This window comes from Rhea americana, unplaced genomic scaffold (assembly GCF_003343005.1).
Source record: "Rhea americana isolate MKP2758 unplaced genomic scaffold, rheAme1 scaffold_280, whole genome shotgun sequence".
Lineage (NCBI taxonomy): Eukaryota > Metazoa > Chordata > Aves > Rheiformes > Rheidae > Rhea > Rhea americana.
This window is the reverse complement of record NW_028186402.1, coordinates 501,128-518,406: the sequence shown is the minus strand read 5'-3', so window position 1 is coordinate 518,406 and position 17,279 is coordinate 501,128. Positions and strand designations below refer to the sequence as shown.

At 39.3% G+C, this 17,279-nt stretch overlaps 1 protein-coding gene across 2 annotated transcripts in view; it reads left to right on the top strand.

Annotated features, from left to right (window-relative positions):
- Nucleotides 1-7,491: 7,491 nt before the first annotated feature.
- FAT3 (FAT atypical cadherin 3) overlaps nucleotides 7,492-17,279 on the top strand; it is a 338,378-nt gene continuing 328,590 nt past the window's right edge. For both annotated transcript variants that reach the window (XM_085308761.1, XM_085308760.1), the window contains exon 1: nucleotides 7,492-10,798. In XM_085308761.1, coding sequence (XP_085164887.1) covers nucleotides 7,504-10,798 — 3,295 coding nt within the window. In that variant the 5' untranslated portion in view covers nucleotides 7,492-7,503. The remainder of the gene's footprint in view (nucleotides 10,799-17,279) is intronic.

Sequence of the window (17,279 nt, the reverse complement as noted above, 5' to 3'; positions counted from 1 at the left end):
ACTTAAGACCCATTTATGCACCCATTTATGATGGGTGCTTAGTTCTAGAGTGCAGTTCTGCCTGCCTGCTCTCACCACCACCCAGCTCATTGCAGCCGAGGAGCTCTCCACATGTGTAAGCAAAGGCTCTTGCCCTGATACGGAGTTCTGCATGAGCTGGCAATTTGTGGAGTTCTCAGTAAAGGGAGACTGGGGAAGGACCAGCAGTAACAGAAACAGGACTAAACAGTCCTGGGTTTCTTATACTTGCTTTATTCCTAGAAAGAGCTTTCAGATCAGGACTCCCTGTGTGGAGTCAAAGTATTTTTATGAGACAAACTTAGGAAAAAAAAAAAAAACATTGTAAAGCCAAATAAACAAGAAGTAGTGTCCTTGACTGTGTTTCATGAGGGAGCAGGGTAGCCCTGAGGAAAATAACTGGCTCATTTTGAGGCTGCCCAAAAGCTTTCCCATTTTACAGTGATTAAGAAGGAGGAGCCTGGAGGCATTGGAGATCACAAAGCGTGAAAACTGTGTATCATTCTTTGTTGCCATCAGGGTAGACCGCCAAGGGACAAGCTCAAATCCCTTGTACGGTTGCTCGCGGAATTCCCTTTTGACAGATCTCACATGATGGCAAATTATTCCTCCCCTCTCCCCCACTCTGCGCTTTCCCCAAACCATGTTTCATCCTCAAGGGGGAAGGGAGAGTCTGAGAGCCCTTCTGCACCAGCTTCTCAGGTCTGCCTGGCTCCTGCTCACAACTGGAAGCATTTGCTGATGAACTGATTCTCAGCAAAAATTGGTAGTGTATGGAAAAATCCCTGGCACCTGCTAGCAAAGCAAGGTTACTCATAACATATGACTGGGCAACTAAATCTTTAATTCCTAGGRATGGCCTGGAATTACACTTGCTCCCTGCTGAGTGGCCTTTCTCCTATGTGAAATTACAGCAGGCAGCAGGAGGATTTGCAGCTTTAAAGAAGGTTAGAATTTATACTACTGTCTATTGCAAAAGGTTACCCTTCCGAAATGGTCATTTGTCTTCATCTTCTCTTTTGGGGGTAAACATATCACAATATAATCATATATATTGGAAATCATATCTTCATATTCATTGGGGAGCAGGTAGCCCCATGAGTATGTCCCTTCAGGGAATAAATCAGTTATTGGCATCTGTCAGACTTCTTCGTCTCTCCTGCTTAGAGCTGAACATGTGTTTTTAATACATTTCAGCATGACATAAATTTTAATTCTAAATTCTTATTTCTTTTCTTAACTGGATAAATCGTTGTGGGCTGTATTTGAGTGCCATGCAAAGAAGATGTTTGACCAGAGGAAGTGCCATTTTAATGTGCTTTTTTCCTTCTCATATGACAACTTGCTAATGATWCTAACTGTGTATCTGATACTAACTGTGTGAGAGTATAATGGCTGTCTCTAGTCCTTTGCAGTGGTTTGCTTAGACTGAAGTCTTGGTCTTTAAACTCCTAGATCTATGTGGTCTGTGCACTTTAAATAGGAATTTCCGTGAGTTCTAGCGATGCACAAGGGAAGAGATGCCTTCCAGGAGAGGGCAGTGATGTTCACAGGCTCTGACCTCCTTCTTAAAATATCGAGGACAAATTTTGAAAGAAGTCTTTTTTTTATTATTGGTACAGCTTGATTAAAGAATTAGCTAAGTGACAGCTACAAGACAAGTATACTTCTTAATCCTCATTCCACTTTTTTTTTTTTTTTGGTTGAAATGTGAATATGTGGTTGAAATGTGACCCAGACATGCAAAAAATTCTGTGTGGGCAGATTGTTGTTGCTGATAGAAAATTACACTGAGAATATGAGGTTCTGTTCAGGTGAATGGATTTGCCTGGGTGACAAGCTTGCAGGATTGGTATCTTGATGATGCCATTAGAATAGACAGACTATTGCAGATGTTGACATTGTTTGAGTGACAGGAAAGAGTTATTTGTAAGACTGAAGTTACTTCCAACAAAATCAAGAGCTGCTATTCCTCCTGAAGATGCATTGCTTCACTGTATAATATTTAGACTTCATATGCATATGAAATTAGTGTTCTTCTGCCTCCTAAAAATGGCCTTTACAATTCCAAGTATATGCCTTTTCCCCCCCCCGTAAAACTACCAATTTAATGAGTGTAATTTAATGAATTTAAATAGATGCCTCTTGAATGGGAATTCAGACACCCTCAGCTTGCCCTGAGAAAGGAGTAGTGTTTCCAAATGTAGTATTTCTCCATGCCAGATGGTCACCATTCCTGTCCTGTCTGAACAGGCATCCTGCCTTTCTCAGGTTCTCAGGGGAAAATACAAATCAAGGTAAAAACCTTTAAGCCAGATAAAATCTTAGTACATGTATACCTCAACTCTCAAAGATCTATTGTCTGAAATTGGGAGRCTGCTTTTTTTCCTTCCAATACACTGATGTGCCAAGGACCCTTTAGACAAGAGCTTATTGGGTTCTTTCTTTTGGTAAAGATGGAAGTTGAAGCATGGATTGATTTTTCTTTTTTAATCTTTTCTCTTTCAAAGGCTTTGAAGAAATTCTTAAATACTTTTGTTTTATTAGCTAATGACATCACCTGAGTTACTTTACCCAACAGTTTTTTGGAAGAGATCCTTTCTCAGGTGGTGCAATTGCGCTGAAGGGGTAAGGAGGAAGAGAGGAGAAGACTCTCCTCTTTTTTCCCTCTTGTAACTGCCTAAAAGGTTATTTCTTCTGTCTGCTGAATAATTTTACCTGATACATTCTTTATTTTTTTGTAAAACTTCTTTTGGCACTCGTTTAATGTTTTCAGTGCTTACCCAAGAGGTATAAACATATATAGTTTTCTTTTCCAAGTATTTTGTAGTATGGAGGTCTTTGAGATTAGAAGAATTGGCCTTAGGAGTGACAATCAAACAAAGGATCACATAGCACTTTCTTCGTATCTGGCACATTGAATTAGAGCACTGGTTCTGGTGTGTGAGAATCGTGGCAGCTCTTGGAGCTTTAGTCTTCGTTCCCAGTCTCGTGGGGTGTTATGCTTGGAAGCAGCCCAGGCTGAAGACTGTCAGAGCCAAGAAGGAAAAAAGAAATTACATCCCTACCTTTCACTGTTCCTGTAAGGAGCACCAGCCATCTACAAGTCCATGTGGCTACTTTACAAGGTTTGGGTTTTATAGGTAATCTATGTTAAAGGAGTGAAGAACAAGTGGCTGAGTGGAGAATTAAATGTAAAATTACAGATTTCTCCATGATGCTGAAGCTTATTTTAARGAGTATTAAAAATGGTGATGCACCTTTTCATTCTTCTATTCCTCTCTTCTTTCTTCAAGACCTAGAGGATTTAATATGAGCTGGAGTGGAAACGTGCTGGACTGTTATTTTGAGTCATCCTGTCTGCCTCCCTGAGTAGTTGGAAGGAGGTTTGTTTTGTAATCACTGTTCTTGTAAAAGAGCTGTTTCTTTTCTTCAGAATAACTTTGTTGAGCAATATCAGGGGATTTTAATTTTTTTTTTTTCTTTTGGAGTGATTCCTGCCCATACATTTAAAAATCAAACACAAGTAATCACAATTTTTCTCCTCACTTGAAACCATAACATTTTTTTGACAAGAAGGGCCTTTAAAGAAATGCCTCTTAATTTATGGTGAGTTGCTTTGTACTTTGTTTCTGTAACCTATCGCATTACATTTCCTGTGTGYTAAGTATGTATGTATTATGAGCTCTTAAAAACAAATATCCCAGAAGAAAGGAATTCAGTAAATGAATAAAACATTCTTGGGTAGCCCAAGAATGGCAGTTTAATAGTGCATCCATTGGGACTCTCAAATAATGGAATGATGATGGTCACGTAAATATACGGATAGAAGAATAACTTCAATGTGGAGCTTGTTACAGTGCTACATACCACATGAGATAAAATCAAAATCTGAAAGTGTTGCTTGATGTGAAGATCCCATTTTTCCAGGGCCAACCTTGAAAATATACCTAAAAATATACAGTGGTGTGTTTGTGGGTACCTGAGTATACACACTAACACACACACACACACACACATACTCACACATCTATGTTTATGTATATATGTTTGTGTGTGTGTGTTTAGCATATGTTGTTTCTAGGTTAAATTTAGTATTTCTGGACTGATCCTGATTGCGTTGAACCACAAAAACTTCGTAGACTTTATTGAAATGACTGGATTTACAGCAGGGTAKTTGAGATTAGGTGTTGGTCCTGACTTTAAAAATAAATGCATAAATGGAAGGAGAACATACGGTTGTCATGTTATATTTCCTGGGTTATACACAACTTTTTCATTAAGTTCTAATAACATAGGCAAATACCTATTTTGATGCTTGTGTGCCGCTGCAGAGTCTTTAACCTTGTGTATGGCTAACTTGAAGGTAAAGTTTTAAATCATTTTCACTTGTAGTGAAATTCATGAATTTCTTAGGAAAACTGATTTCAGATTGTGGAGGAGCTGAAAACCTGCTTGTAATGACCACTGGGGGAGAGCACGAATGGCAGAGAGAAGCCAGTTCAGCCTTAGCTCTGGTGCGGACAGGGGATTTGGACCGCCAAACACGACATAAATAAGATAATACTTTTCCGTTCATTACTCCAAAGAAACCTATTGCTAAGAAGCTACAGAGATGCAGTTAAACAAAGTCTCKGGGTTCAGCTGAAGCATAGCATCGGTCTCCATCATCAGCCAGCAAAAGTCCACCTTCRCTTCCCTGTGGGTGGAGGCTCGTACTGCCGTGTGGAGGGAAGGTGCTGGTGTGCTCTTGGGACAAAGGTAGTAACACAGGGCCTTGTCTGTTGAGTATTTTAAAAATGTCGTATCACAGAAGAGGCCCAGCCACCGCATTTGCTCATTCATTTGGTTTCTCATTAGCATCTGTAGTTCCCTTTGGCTGGCTCCTCTGCAACGACCTTCAGTGCAGTGCTCGGACTACCACTGGAGAGCATCATCTCCCACGCCAGGCTGGAGCAGCAGTTTTGGGGGCTGTGCTCAACGTGGCTAACATAAAGCCATGAGAAAAGAAGGGGCTAGGAGATTTGCACAATATTAAGCTAAGTGGAGGAATATTTGTTGTGCTGAAAAACATGTTTTAAGAGTCACTATGCACATCTTTAGATCAGTAGAATGAAATGGAAACAAAACAGAACAGTCTTTCCCAACTGCAGTGGAAAAAAATTCCTTCTTGCTCTGGTCAGTCAGGGATCAGTCTGAGTGAATAGGACCTTCGTGTACTCAGAGCGTATTTATATGAAAACTGTACATACTCAATGTATAAACTGTGAGTTATTTTTTTTCCTATGATTTGTATGATAAGTACACAGCAATCAAATTGGCATATTCAGACAAGGAAGTTCCACATGTAGCTCTACGAGGATTTGCCTGTTATTTGAGTATGTGAGTCCAGGAAATAATATAATCTGTCTTTATTTTCTTTTTAATGATTTCCCTTTTTCAGTTGTTGAAACATAGAAGAAAATACAAAGGAAACAAGGGGAAGGGGAAAGAGTTGCCTGTGAAAATAAGTGTATTGAAAGACGAACATCTTGACAAACACTTGTGAGAATTGATCAAATTGATTAATGTGTTAGGCAATGGAATATAGAGTGTGGGATCAGGAAGTTAAGCATTTTGTGTGAATATTATATCATCAATGCAATAAATTGATTGTCATTAGTACTTAAAAGTGCAATAGTCATTCAGTTATGTTGAAAGTGATAACTAAGATGAATTCATATTCCAAAACTTGAATACAATTATCTCCTCGGGGATATTGAAGTCATGTTGGAAATTTAAATTAACCCCTGTCATTACCAACAACTTTTCCTATCGTTCTCCATTCTATATTCTAGCTTGGAAAAAACTACCTTTTTCAAAAAGCTTTTAAATGACAATGAGAACAGTGTATGTGTGTAGTGGGTCTTTTAATAATTGCCCTTAAATTTTATTTTTATAATTTTCACCAGTAACAAAGGAAGGTATTCACACTACCTAACTTTAAGCATCTAAACAGTTTCCTCAGGCATCTTTCCTTTCCTATCAGCAGCCTTGATTGCAGCTTCTGGATCACCTCCCGCAATCTTTGGCTGGTCTCTTTGCTTACCCTATTTCTACTTAACCTCCACATTGAGGAACCTGAAGTGAAGTACTGTGGATGTTTCTCGTGCCTGTATGGAGGAACTCTAAATCATCCTCAAATGGCTGGTTGTCAGCTGTGTTTAGATAGTTCTGTTTGTAATGCGCCCTTTGAAACCAGTTGGAAGGTCCTTAGTGATTTGAGGAGGTGGCAGGAGTGGGACCGCGTGTGGGATGAGGCAGACTGTGGGCAGTGGAGCTCATTTGTAGACCTGTTCTGCCTGGAGATGCCAAATGGTGCAAGCTGGAATTGACTCCATGTAAGCAAGAATGTGTTCAAGCTCTTGTTGATCAGAATGACCAGTTTGTGGCAGRCTAGGCAGTAGGTTGGAGCAGACCTCTGCCTTTCATTGAGTGAGAKGTGAATTCTGTAGAGCAAATGATATGGAAAAAAATGCGTATGTCCCCCTTGACTGTATGTTACTGAATGTATTTGGTGGATAGTGGTGCTCGTAATTCCAGATGCAATATCATACCTATGTCAGGGCAGATTTAAATCTCATAGACGGTCTCAACTGTGCCATTTTCTAATTGAGTCCTTACTTGAGAACTTTGTCAAGCAATTTTATTTTCTTCATTATATTTCTGTCTTCTGTCATATTTAGGTATGTGTRTACATATGCATGTGCATACGCAATTACATTTGAGTAGCCATCGTTCTTCCTTCCTTTTAATTTTTATGCAAGTACCTAGTAATAACTAGCCAAYGCTTTTAATGCACTTTTTCTTGATGGCTCGAATTTCACTTATTATGTGGTCTTTCTGAACTGTCCATATAAAACTTGATAGTATTTGACTATTAGAGTGTTGCGCACACAACAGTAATCCTGTCTCCTTCCCAAAGACTGGAACTAAAAATGAGTTTTCCAATAAACTCTGAAAACAAACAAGTTTGAGCTTAGTTGAAGCTACTGGTGAATAAGAACAATAATTCCTGTATGATTCATCTTCTTCTATGAACATAGTCAAATATGTGTGTTTGATTCTTTTTTTCCACTGTGATTATTTTCTGGATTGTGTGCATAAAGGTAAAGGTGTGGTATGGTCCCATAGCTTTTCTGTATTTAAAAACAATGCACATGTATGCGCACGTACACACACATGCACACACACACACACATAAAAACATAATCCAAAATTGGTCTCTTCATATGCACATACGTGCACAAAACACACGCACATAGATATATATAGTGTTCTCCCTTTCTATTTTATTAAATTTGCAGTGACTATTTATTGCATATGTTTTATCTTTAATTATGAATTGAATAAGTGATTTCAAAATGACTGTTTTTAGTACAGTTTTTGTCTTGTGATTAACTATTTCCCTTTTCTCTCTCTCTCATAGGGTGAAAGAATGATGTGATGGAGGTGAATATGGGCTGCTGGTCAGGCACACGGCCACCTCTATCTTGTCACGCCCTTCTGATTTTCAAGCTTCTGGCTGCCATTTGCCAGGTAGTTGAAGGGACAACCCCACTTGGCTTTCACTTCACACATTCCACTTACAATGCCACAGTGTATGAAAATTCAGCAGCCAGGACCTATGTCAACAGTCAAACGAGAATGGGCATTATCTTGGCTGACCTTTCATGGGATATCAAATACAGGATAGTATCTGGTGATGAAGAGGGCTTTTTTAAAGCTGAGGAAGTCATCATTGCTGACTTCTGCTTCCTAAGAATAAGGACTAAAGGTGGGAATTCTGCTATATTAAACAGAGAAATCCAGGACAACTATTTATTGATAGTGAAAGGGTCAGTCAGAGGAGAGGACTTGGAAGCATGGACAAAAGTGAACATCCAGGTTTTGGATATGAATGACTTAAGACCTTTGTTTTCACCAACCACATACTCGGTCACAATAGCAGAAAGCACTCCTTTAAGGACTAGCATTGCACAAGTGACTGCAACAGATGCAGATATTGGGTCCAATGGTGAATTTTATTACTACTTCAAAAACAAGGTTGATCTCTTTTCAGTTCATCCTACGAGTGGTGTTATCTCCTTAAGTGGCCGACTGAACTATGATGAGAAAAACAGATATGATCTTGAGATCTTGGCAGTGGACCGTGGGATGAAACTTTACGGAAACAATGGAGTAAGCAGTACTGCTAAGCTTTATGTTCACATTGAACGTATAAATGAACATGCCCCAACTATAAATGTAGTAACTCATATTCCCTTCACATCGGACAAGGAGCCTACTTATGCAGTTGTTAATATTGATGACCTAGATGAAGGAGCCAATGGAGAAATTGAATCTGTTTCTATTGTGGCTGGAGATCCACTAGAGCAGTTCTTCCTGACTAAAGAAGGTAAATGGATGAATGAGTATAAAATAAAAGAAAGAAAACCTATTGATTGGGACAGTTTCCCTTATGGTTATAATCTGACTCTTCAAGCAAAGGACAAAGGATCCCCTCAGAAATTTTCTGCAGTCAAACTRGTCCACATTGCTAGTCCCAAGAAAGAAAGTATCCCAGTGAATTTTGAAAAGGAAGCATATGATGTTTCAATCAGTGAATTTTCACCTCCTGGTGTGGTGGTTGCAGTAGTTAAGCTGATGCCTGAACCACAAGGTGTGGAGTATAGAATATCTCCTAGTGAGGATTCTGAGTATTTCAAGATCAACCCTAAAACAGGCCTTATTACTACTGCTCGTTCTTTGAAAATCATTGAGAGGGACCTCTATGAATTAGAGGTATACGTAAACAAAGGTAGCAATTTGAAAGCACACATTACAGTCAGGTTAGAAGATGCCAATGATCACACTCCTGAGTTCCAGCAGCCTTCGTACAGCTCGTTCATCAACGAAAGTGTCCCTGTGGGATCTAGCGTTTTGGCAGTTTCAGCAGTTGATAAAGATAAGGGAGAAAACGGTTACATAACATACAGCATTGCCAGCCTGAATTCACTGCCGTTTACAATAAACCAGTTTACGGGTATTATCAGCACATCTGAAGAACTGGATTTTGAGTCCTCACCGGAAAGCTACAGGTTCATTGTGAGGGCTTCCGACTGGGGTTCTCCCTACCGTCATGAAAGCGAGGTGAATGTCACTATATACGTCGGCAATGTCAATGATAACAAACCCCTCTTTGAAAAAGTAGCATGTCAGGGAGTGATTTCATCTGACTTTCCTGTTGGTGGTCACATCACAGCTGTTTCTGCAATAGACATAGATGAGTTAGAGCTTGTAAAGTACAAAATAATCTCTGGAAATGAACTTGGATTTTTTTATTTAAATCCTGACTCTGGTGTCCTGCAACTTAAAAAGTCTCTAATTAACTCTGGCATAAAGAACAACAATTTTGGCCTTAAGATAACAGCCACTGATGGAGAGAACTTTGCTGATGCTATGTTTGTTAATATTTCAGTAGTTCACGGGAAAGTATCCTCAAAGACCTTTAGCTGCAGAGAAACCAGAGTTGCTCAGAAGCTAGCAGAAAAATTGCTCAAAAAGGCAAAAGCTAATGTGAAGCTGAATTTGGAAGATGGCTTTCTGGATTTTTACTCAGTGAACAGGCAGGCACCACATTTTGACAAATCCTTCCCTACTGATGTAGCAGTTTCAGAGGATCTGCCAGTTGGTGCCACCATCCTAAGGATAAAAGCCTATGATGCAGATTCAGGGTTTAATGGGAAGGTAGTCTATACAATTTCTGATGGTAATGCAGATAGTTGTTTCAACATTGACATGGAGACAGGGATACTTAAAGTTCTTATGCCCTTAGACCGTGAAAARACAGAGCTCTATCTCCTTAATATTACAATTTATGACTTAGGAAATCCACAAAAATCTGCATGGAGACTGCTCACTGTGACTGTAGAGGATGCAAATGATAACAAGCCTGTTTTTCTGCAGGACAGTTATTCAGTTAATATTTTAGAAAGTACAAGTCCTGGTACAGAGATTATCCAAGTAGAAGCCAGAGACAAAGATTTAGGATCCAATGGGGAAGTGACTTACTCAGTATTGACAGACACTCAGCAATTTGCCATCAACAGTTCTACAGGAGTGGTGTATGTGGCTGATCAACTAGACCGGGAATCAAAAGCAAACTACACACTTAAGATAGAGGCTAGGGACAAAGCAGACAACGGACATCAGCAGTTCTCTGTTGTGCCTCTGAAGGTTTTTTTAGATGACGTCAATGATTGCTCTCCAGCCTTTATACCRTCCAGCTACAACGTGAAGGTCCTTGAAGATCTGCCCATTGGCACTGTGATCGCTTGGTTGGAAACTCATGATCCGGATCTCGGCTTGGGAGGTCAAGTCCGCTACTCGCTAGTGAATGACTACAATGGGCGATTTGAGATAGACAAAGCGAGTGGCGCCATTCGCTTAAACAAAGAGCTTGATTACGAGAAGCAGCAGTTCTACAACTTAACTGTGCGTGCAAAAGACAAAGGGCGTCCAGTTTCTCTTTCTTCCGTTTCTTTTGTGGAAGTTGAAGTGGTGGATGTTAATGAGAATCTCTATACGCCCTATTTTCCTGACTTTGCAGTCATTGGATCTGTGAAGGAAAACTCCCGTGTTGGTACAAGTGTTTTGCAAGTTGTTGCTCGGGATGAAGACGCTGGAAGGGATGGAGAGATCCAGTATTCCATCAGGGATGGCAGTGGCCTGGGCAGATTTAGCATAGATGAAGAAACTGGTGAGTCTCCTTTCTTTTTTCTTTTTCCCTTTCATAAAGCTTCTTGTGAAAGTAAAGCTTAGGCATCATTATTTTCTACCTATAATGGAAGAAGTTCAATTTTTCATAACAGGATAGAGAAAATTATAAATAAATTTTTCAGGCACAGCAATGACATGATTTAATTACCTGATTACATTCATCACTCTGTGGATGTGAAATAATACACATTACTTTTCAGTAGCTATGTGATGACTCTATTTAAAAAGCAATGATACTTATGTAATGACTGTGTTCCAACCACTGTGTTGTTTGTTGATAGTTGTAAATTACTTGGGTCACTTCCACAGAGTGTTGCAAAGCTCATGACCTTGAGTGCAATGTTAAATCCAATGAAAGTAAATAACAAGCACAAAATAAGAATTATTTCATCCTACAACCGGTTTGTGGTCTTGTTCTTTCTGTCAGTGGGAGTCATTTGTCATAGGAGTTAATAGTTTGGAGTGATATGCCGTTCTGTGTAATAGCCTTTCTTTTAGCCTGAATTGTTCAGCAGTGTAGGAATGCATGTGTAAAGGTGTAAATGTAAAAAAAGTTGCATTCAGTCTGTGCTAGCGTGTCTTTGATGGCAGTAGTACTATGAACATTGATGTTAGAAATTATTATTAGTAATTATTATTGTGGGGGTTTSATTTAGCACAGTTGGTTAGAGCGTGGTGCTAATAATGCCAAGGTCGCGGGTTCGATCCCCATTTGGGGCACTCGTTTAGGGGTTGGACTAGATGATCTCCAGGGGTCCCTTCCACCTTACCAATTCTAAGATTCTATGAAATAATAGAAAATGTCAACAGAATGATTTTTAAGATGTTAAACTTGACTAGTACCCCATCCTACTATAAAACATGGAAAATATCAAGTAAAAAGGCTTATAGTAGTGAAAGAGCCTACAAGCTAGCTATTTAAGCGTCTGATAGTTGTTGGGAGTAATAGTGCAGCTGTGGTACTAGAATAAGTGAGGAAATTAGAAAATATTAGTCAATAACATAAGAAATTATATTAAGTATGTTGAGTCTGTGGGTTTACCATGGTTTAAGCTGGCTTTGTATGTCTTTTTCTAAAGCTTTTTATGAGAAAGTAGTGTTAAAGAATGYAATTAAAATATATGCTTTGACAAATTCAGACTGCTTAATCAAATGTCAGTGTTTTAAACTGAACGCTGTGGAAAACAGTTGACATTGTAAATGCTGTGGAGCTTGTTTGAGCATAAGCAGTGAAAATATTTTTATTCTATTTGTGGATAGTCTCTCTGCCACAGCTGTGTGCAGATGAGACATTTTAAGCCTTGTGTCCAGAAGTGTCAGACTTGAGTGTCAGAAGTCAAGAGGGYGTCTACTCTAATTTGCAGAAATGTTGAGAACTCGCATATCCTATAATGTTAATAGTAGCTGAAGGCACTCAGGCAACATTATTTAGGCAGTTGAACRTGAATTTCAATTATAAACTCCAGTGTTTGAAAATGTTGGCCTCTGTTTTTACTGAGTTGAATAGAATTCAGCTAAACAGATCCTTTAAAGGTAATGAGAGATTGGTCCAAATGCTGCAGAGTTCTGAAAATCTCAGCATTTGGCTTTATTGAGCTGAGAGGAATGCTTAGGGAACAGTCTTCCAGGAGCGTGAGCTAGTGCGTGTGTCTCACTAATAAATTAACCAAGGTTTTTACTCTATGTCTGGACTGGTTAAGGTGATTCCTATAATAAATTAGGGCTGCCGTTCAATAAAACATAAAGTGTGTTTTGACATCGGTAGGAATTGTACTCAGTGTTCCACACTCAGCAYATGCTTAGTTGTTTCTCTGAACTGAGATCTAATTCAGGGAGGAAAAAGGTTTTAAAGGTGCAAATCTATGTCCATYACTCTTTCGTATGTATTTCCATGAAATTGAACCACCCCTGTTATCTTTGCAGTTTCATTAAACTGTCCTAAAAGATTATATCATAAGCATTTAAAGATACTCTTTTGGATTCCCTTTGTATTTTTTTTCCCCAAACAAATGAAGAAAACAACTATTTGATACAACTCAAGCTTTCCCGAACCCTTCTCCAAAGAACATTTGGTTGCTTAATTGCAGGCAGGGCTATCTGGAGAGCCAGAAGTGAAGATTTAGGAGTTGCTCCACGTTGCACTGTTGTAACCTGAGTGCAAGATTTGACCCGCTATGTCAAAGAGGACAAAACATTAATACTCTGCTATTGAACTGGTGGCAACCTAAATACTGCTGAATGATGAATCAGCTTTCTAGCTGTAGAAAAGAGCTCTCAAGTCACATATTGAATTAATTTACAAAGAGATAGCTGTTTATTTACTTTCAGTGCAGTTAATTTGTCACTTTTAAACTGACCAGCTCTATTGGCTTATGCTCCATCTTTCCTGAAATTTGTGAAGGTAAGCAGGAGTGTGAAGTRTAACAAATCAATATTTTTGGCTGCTACCTTAATGAAGAGTGTAGTATCCATTAAAATCATTAGGAAATAAACTAGGCCAAATTCATCCTGGTATGTGAGCAGGTCAGACTCCAAGGAAGCCTTTGTTTTCAGCACAGGGCTCTTCAAGTGTATTATTTTTATCCTTCCACCGCAGCCCATCTTCACTGTGTCACTCATATTTGTTGGCATAGTGGCTTTATTCGCATCCCACTACAGATAGGCTGCGTCTAAGTCCACAGATTTGGCTTTTTGGTGTGGGAGCCACAACGAGCTGTTCYGTGTGGAGGTCTGAACTGGTCTGTCAGCATCGAGCTTGGGAATCCCTCCATATTGGCCAAGATGGATAACTCCACACAGGATAAATGTGCAATTCCTGGCACTGYTGCAACTTGATGAGGGATGTGCCGTGGGTGTGAGGGAAGCTGGGATTCCCACCGCACACTGCTTCTCTTTGCCTTGTGTTGTAGGAAATCTGTTTTGAAGGGTATTACAGTATTCATGGTTTAACTAATCTAGTTCATRTATGGTAGTAACCAGAAGGGTCGTGAAAGCTTGCCAAATAGAAGTACATTTTATGTATGTTCTGTCCTAGAGCTGTGTGGATCACGTTGTTTGTTGTTTCTGTGGATTTACTTTCCTTTACCAGGTGGTGGAGCCAGTACAGATCTGTAAATCAATAAAAACTCTACAAGAAAAGGCAGCAGTTCCTGACCTCTCCCAACTCCAACCCTGGTTTCCATCTAGTATTTTAGCCAGAAGATTAAATTTCTCTTGAGCTTACAACTCAGTTGGTGATTCGTAGCTAGAAGACTGATTTAAAGCTTTTTATAGAAAACAATAGAACAGTACTTTTGTTTTGAGAGAGAGCTCTATTTATTGACTGCTACCTCTCAAGTGAGGATTCAGTTTGTCACCAGCCTAGGCATACAGCTCAAATTCATTGGTTTTCCATCTTTATTGGCTTACTTGTTGACTGTTAATATAAAGGTTACAAGCTTGCCAGTTAAGATCTCTACATGAAGGGATGTGTGATATGATCTCACTATTTATGGATTCTGTTTCCTTTTATTTCCTATGCAGAACTGCTTTTCTTTGCATCTCTGCTGTTCTCTTGGACTTGACAAAATATAGTTGTCTACAGACAGAGCTAGTCACTGCAGGCTTTCCTTATAGTCAACAGAGAAAAATGGGCCCTTGTGAAGCACAATTCATCTTCCCCTAACGTAAAACTGTGAGATAAGTTGAATGAATCACGCTTTGAAAATGTGCATTTCTCTCTTGACTGTAGAGGGGTGAATAGCTGAGAGGCAAAAGTCTACACTAGCTTTGCTCAGATGTAACTCATCCTTGTTAACTATACAACATCTATAAGCAAGATTACGTACTGTTGTTTTTGYATACTAGATAATTTGTGATGGGTCTTCTCTACAGGCTTGATATTCTTTAGCCTAATTTCAGGGAATTAGCTCTTAGYGTGAAGCCTACACCTCAATGTACTTTTGGAAATAAAAGGTGGTAAGAAGGCTTTTAAGAATATGAGAAATGAGAGTTGTGCAGCTAATATTTTAGGATTTTTGATTTTTTGAGAATATAGTGCTGTCCAGAAGCATGACATGCTCTTCTTTGTCTGTAGAGAGTCCTCAAGATTGACTCTTTGATCTTACTTGCTGAGTGAGTGATAACCTTCCCTTTAYGCAATAGACTATGGAGAAGCTCATGCTATTTCTTCATCTCTAGTATTGCTCCCCACCTGATTGATTGCTCCATTAATTTCTCTTTCAGTCCAGTCTGTAATGAATACTGACTCCTTGCCAATCTGCTAATCTGAGTTTCCTTGGAGGACAACTGCGCAGAAACTTTCTCAGTTTCTGGAATGTTGTAGCACAAGATGAGCAAAGACATGTTAAAATTTTTGTGGGATGACAGTGTGCTATGAGGTTTCATGCTAGTGATAGATGTAGTAGATACATGTGTCTACTACTGTTTTAAAACTCTGGATTTTCTAAGCTGTGCTATGTACACCACCAGTAGGATTGATACTGCAGCAAAGTGGTATGATTTTGCWGCCTCAGCAGCTGGTGATGACTCCAGCAAATGCATATGGACAGGACCTGCTGCTGTAATGAGCTGTACATTTAGGTGACTGGTCTGAGATAATAATAATCCTACCTTGGGTGACTAATTGACTTCTAGAAGTACTTTCTTTCTGGCTCTAGTGGAAATGTAGAAGACTAGCTAGATTATATTTCTGACTTCTGGAAAGGCTGAGTTAGATGAGATCAAGGCCAAAATGCTGACGTTCTTTCTTCTCCATTTTTTATGATTTGTGATTAAGCTAAACAGCATTTTTGACTCAAGTTCCACTTCTCAGCCTAACATATGTTTCTAGTCTTTGCACGGTTGATGTAACTKTCTGGCACTAGGAACGTTTCTATATTTACTCCTATTCTACCCATGGGTATAGTAGTAACAGAACAAAATGAGTTATAGGGGAACAGAGAGACTAGACAGTAATTATCTTCTGGTACCAATATTTCAGTGAACTTGATAGGAGTCAGTGTGACAATACCATAGGAGSGAGAGAACGAGTAGCTCCATTTAATTTGTTAAGTAAGTGTTTTGTTGCTTTTCAGGAAAGCATTGAAACATTGTTTATACTTCCCACTGAAATTAGATGCAAAGATAAAATGGTGGTATTAATTAAAGACTTAGGAGATCTTTAATATTCATGCAAAGTATATAAACATGGACTCAGCCAACACTTTCAAAACTTATTTTCCAAGGTTCAGGAGTCAAAGACCCCTGATTTTCATTGGGATATAAAATTTGCATATTCACTAGCACTGATTTTGCCCTTACCCACAAGAACACAAGCTGCAGTTGACCCTGTTAGTTCGTTATCTTTAGGTATTTTCAGCCCTGAAAATTCAAATGATTAAGCCAAGTCTTTTCATAGTGCTGAAGTCATAAAGATACTATTAAATGGAGGAGAATTTCAAATTATTACGAACTGCATGGATGTGTTCACAGTGTAGCAGACTGATGCTCTATTTTGATACCTTTTAAAGTACCAGGAGTGATTGAAATTCCTGACCAACTGTTGCTAGACTCCAAGAAAAGAAGCCAATCAGTGTTGGAAAATCCTAATTGTGGCTTCAAGTAACTTGTAATGGAACGTAGAAACACCAGACGGTATARTTTACAATAAAACAGACCTGCCTGCACTGTTATATCTGTCTRGCGAAAGGGAATAAATTTATGGCTTCAGACTACTTGCATCTCATTGCTGTCTTGTAAAATAGTTTTCAGTTATTGTGTATGCAAGTTGAAGGATATTTTCATTTATAACAATTTGAGCAATCAGATAAATATTTATGTGGGACCATTACTAGCTTTTCCTTGAAAATAAAATCAAGTAAAAATGAAAATGGTTTGTGATATGTGATTTTTCTTTGGCTTGTTTAATTTTATGAAAGCGAGTAAGAGCTAGTCGCTAAGTCTRTGAAGAGTCATGTGTAGAATTTAATTCAGTGGCATGCTTGAGATAATAGTGTTACAGTTGTTCTCTGTTTTCCTGGAGTGCTTAGGCAAATCTTATTACCCAGAGTCAGTATTTCCAAGCCATTTGTTTAGCTCCGGCTCCTAAGACCTGTTCCCAAAGTGGAGTGGAGGAAGTGCTGGTCAGTGTTGCTGGGAGCTGGCTCAGAGTGGTTGCATCCGGGAAAGGGGGAGGCACGAGTCCAGCAGCTCCTGCGCTGCTCCGCACCGGCAGCAGTTCAGGGCTGGAGTTTGTCAGGTCTCAGCCTAGCTGTGGTGGCTCTCCTGAGCAGGCGCTCCTTGGAAAAGAGCGTGCCAGAGGGATCACAGAGCCTGGCCTAAATCTGAGCAGTCACCCTCCGTGTCAGCAGGAGGAAAGCATTGCTGCAAACATATATTTCTGAGTCTGCAGTACTGTTTTGCCGTTATTTTGTAAGTTCTCTGGCAGCTTTTAATGGTGCAGCCTTTCAGTAATGATTTCC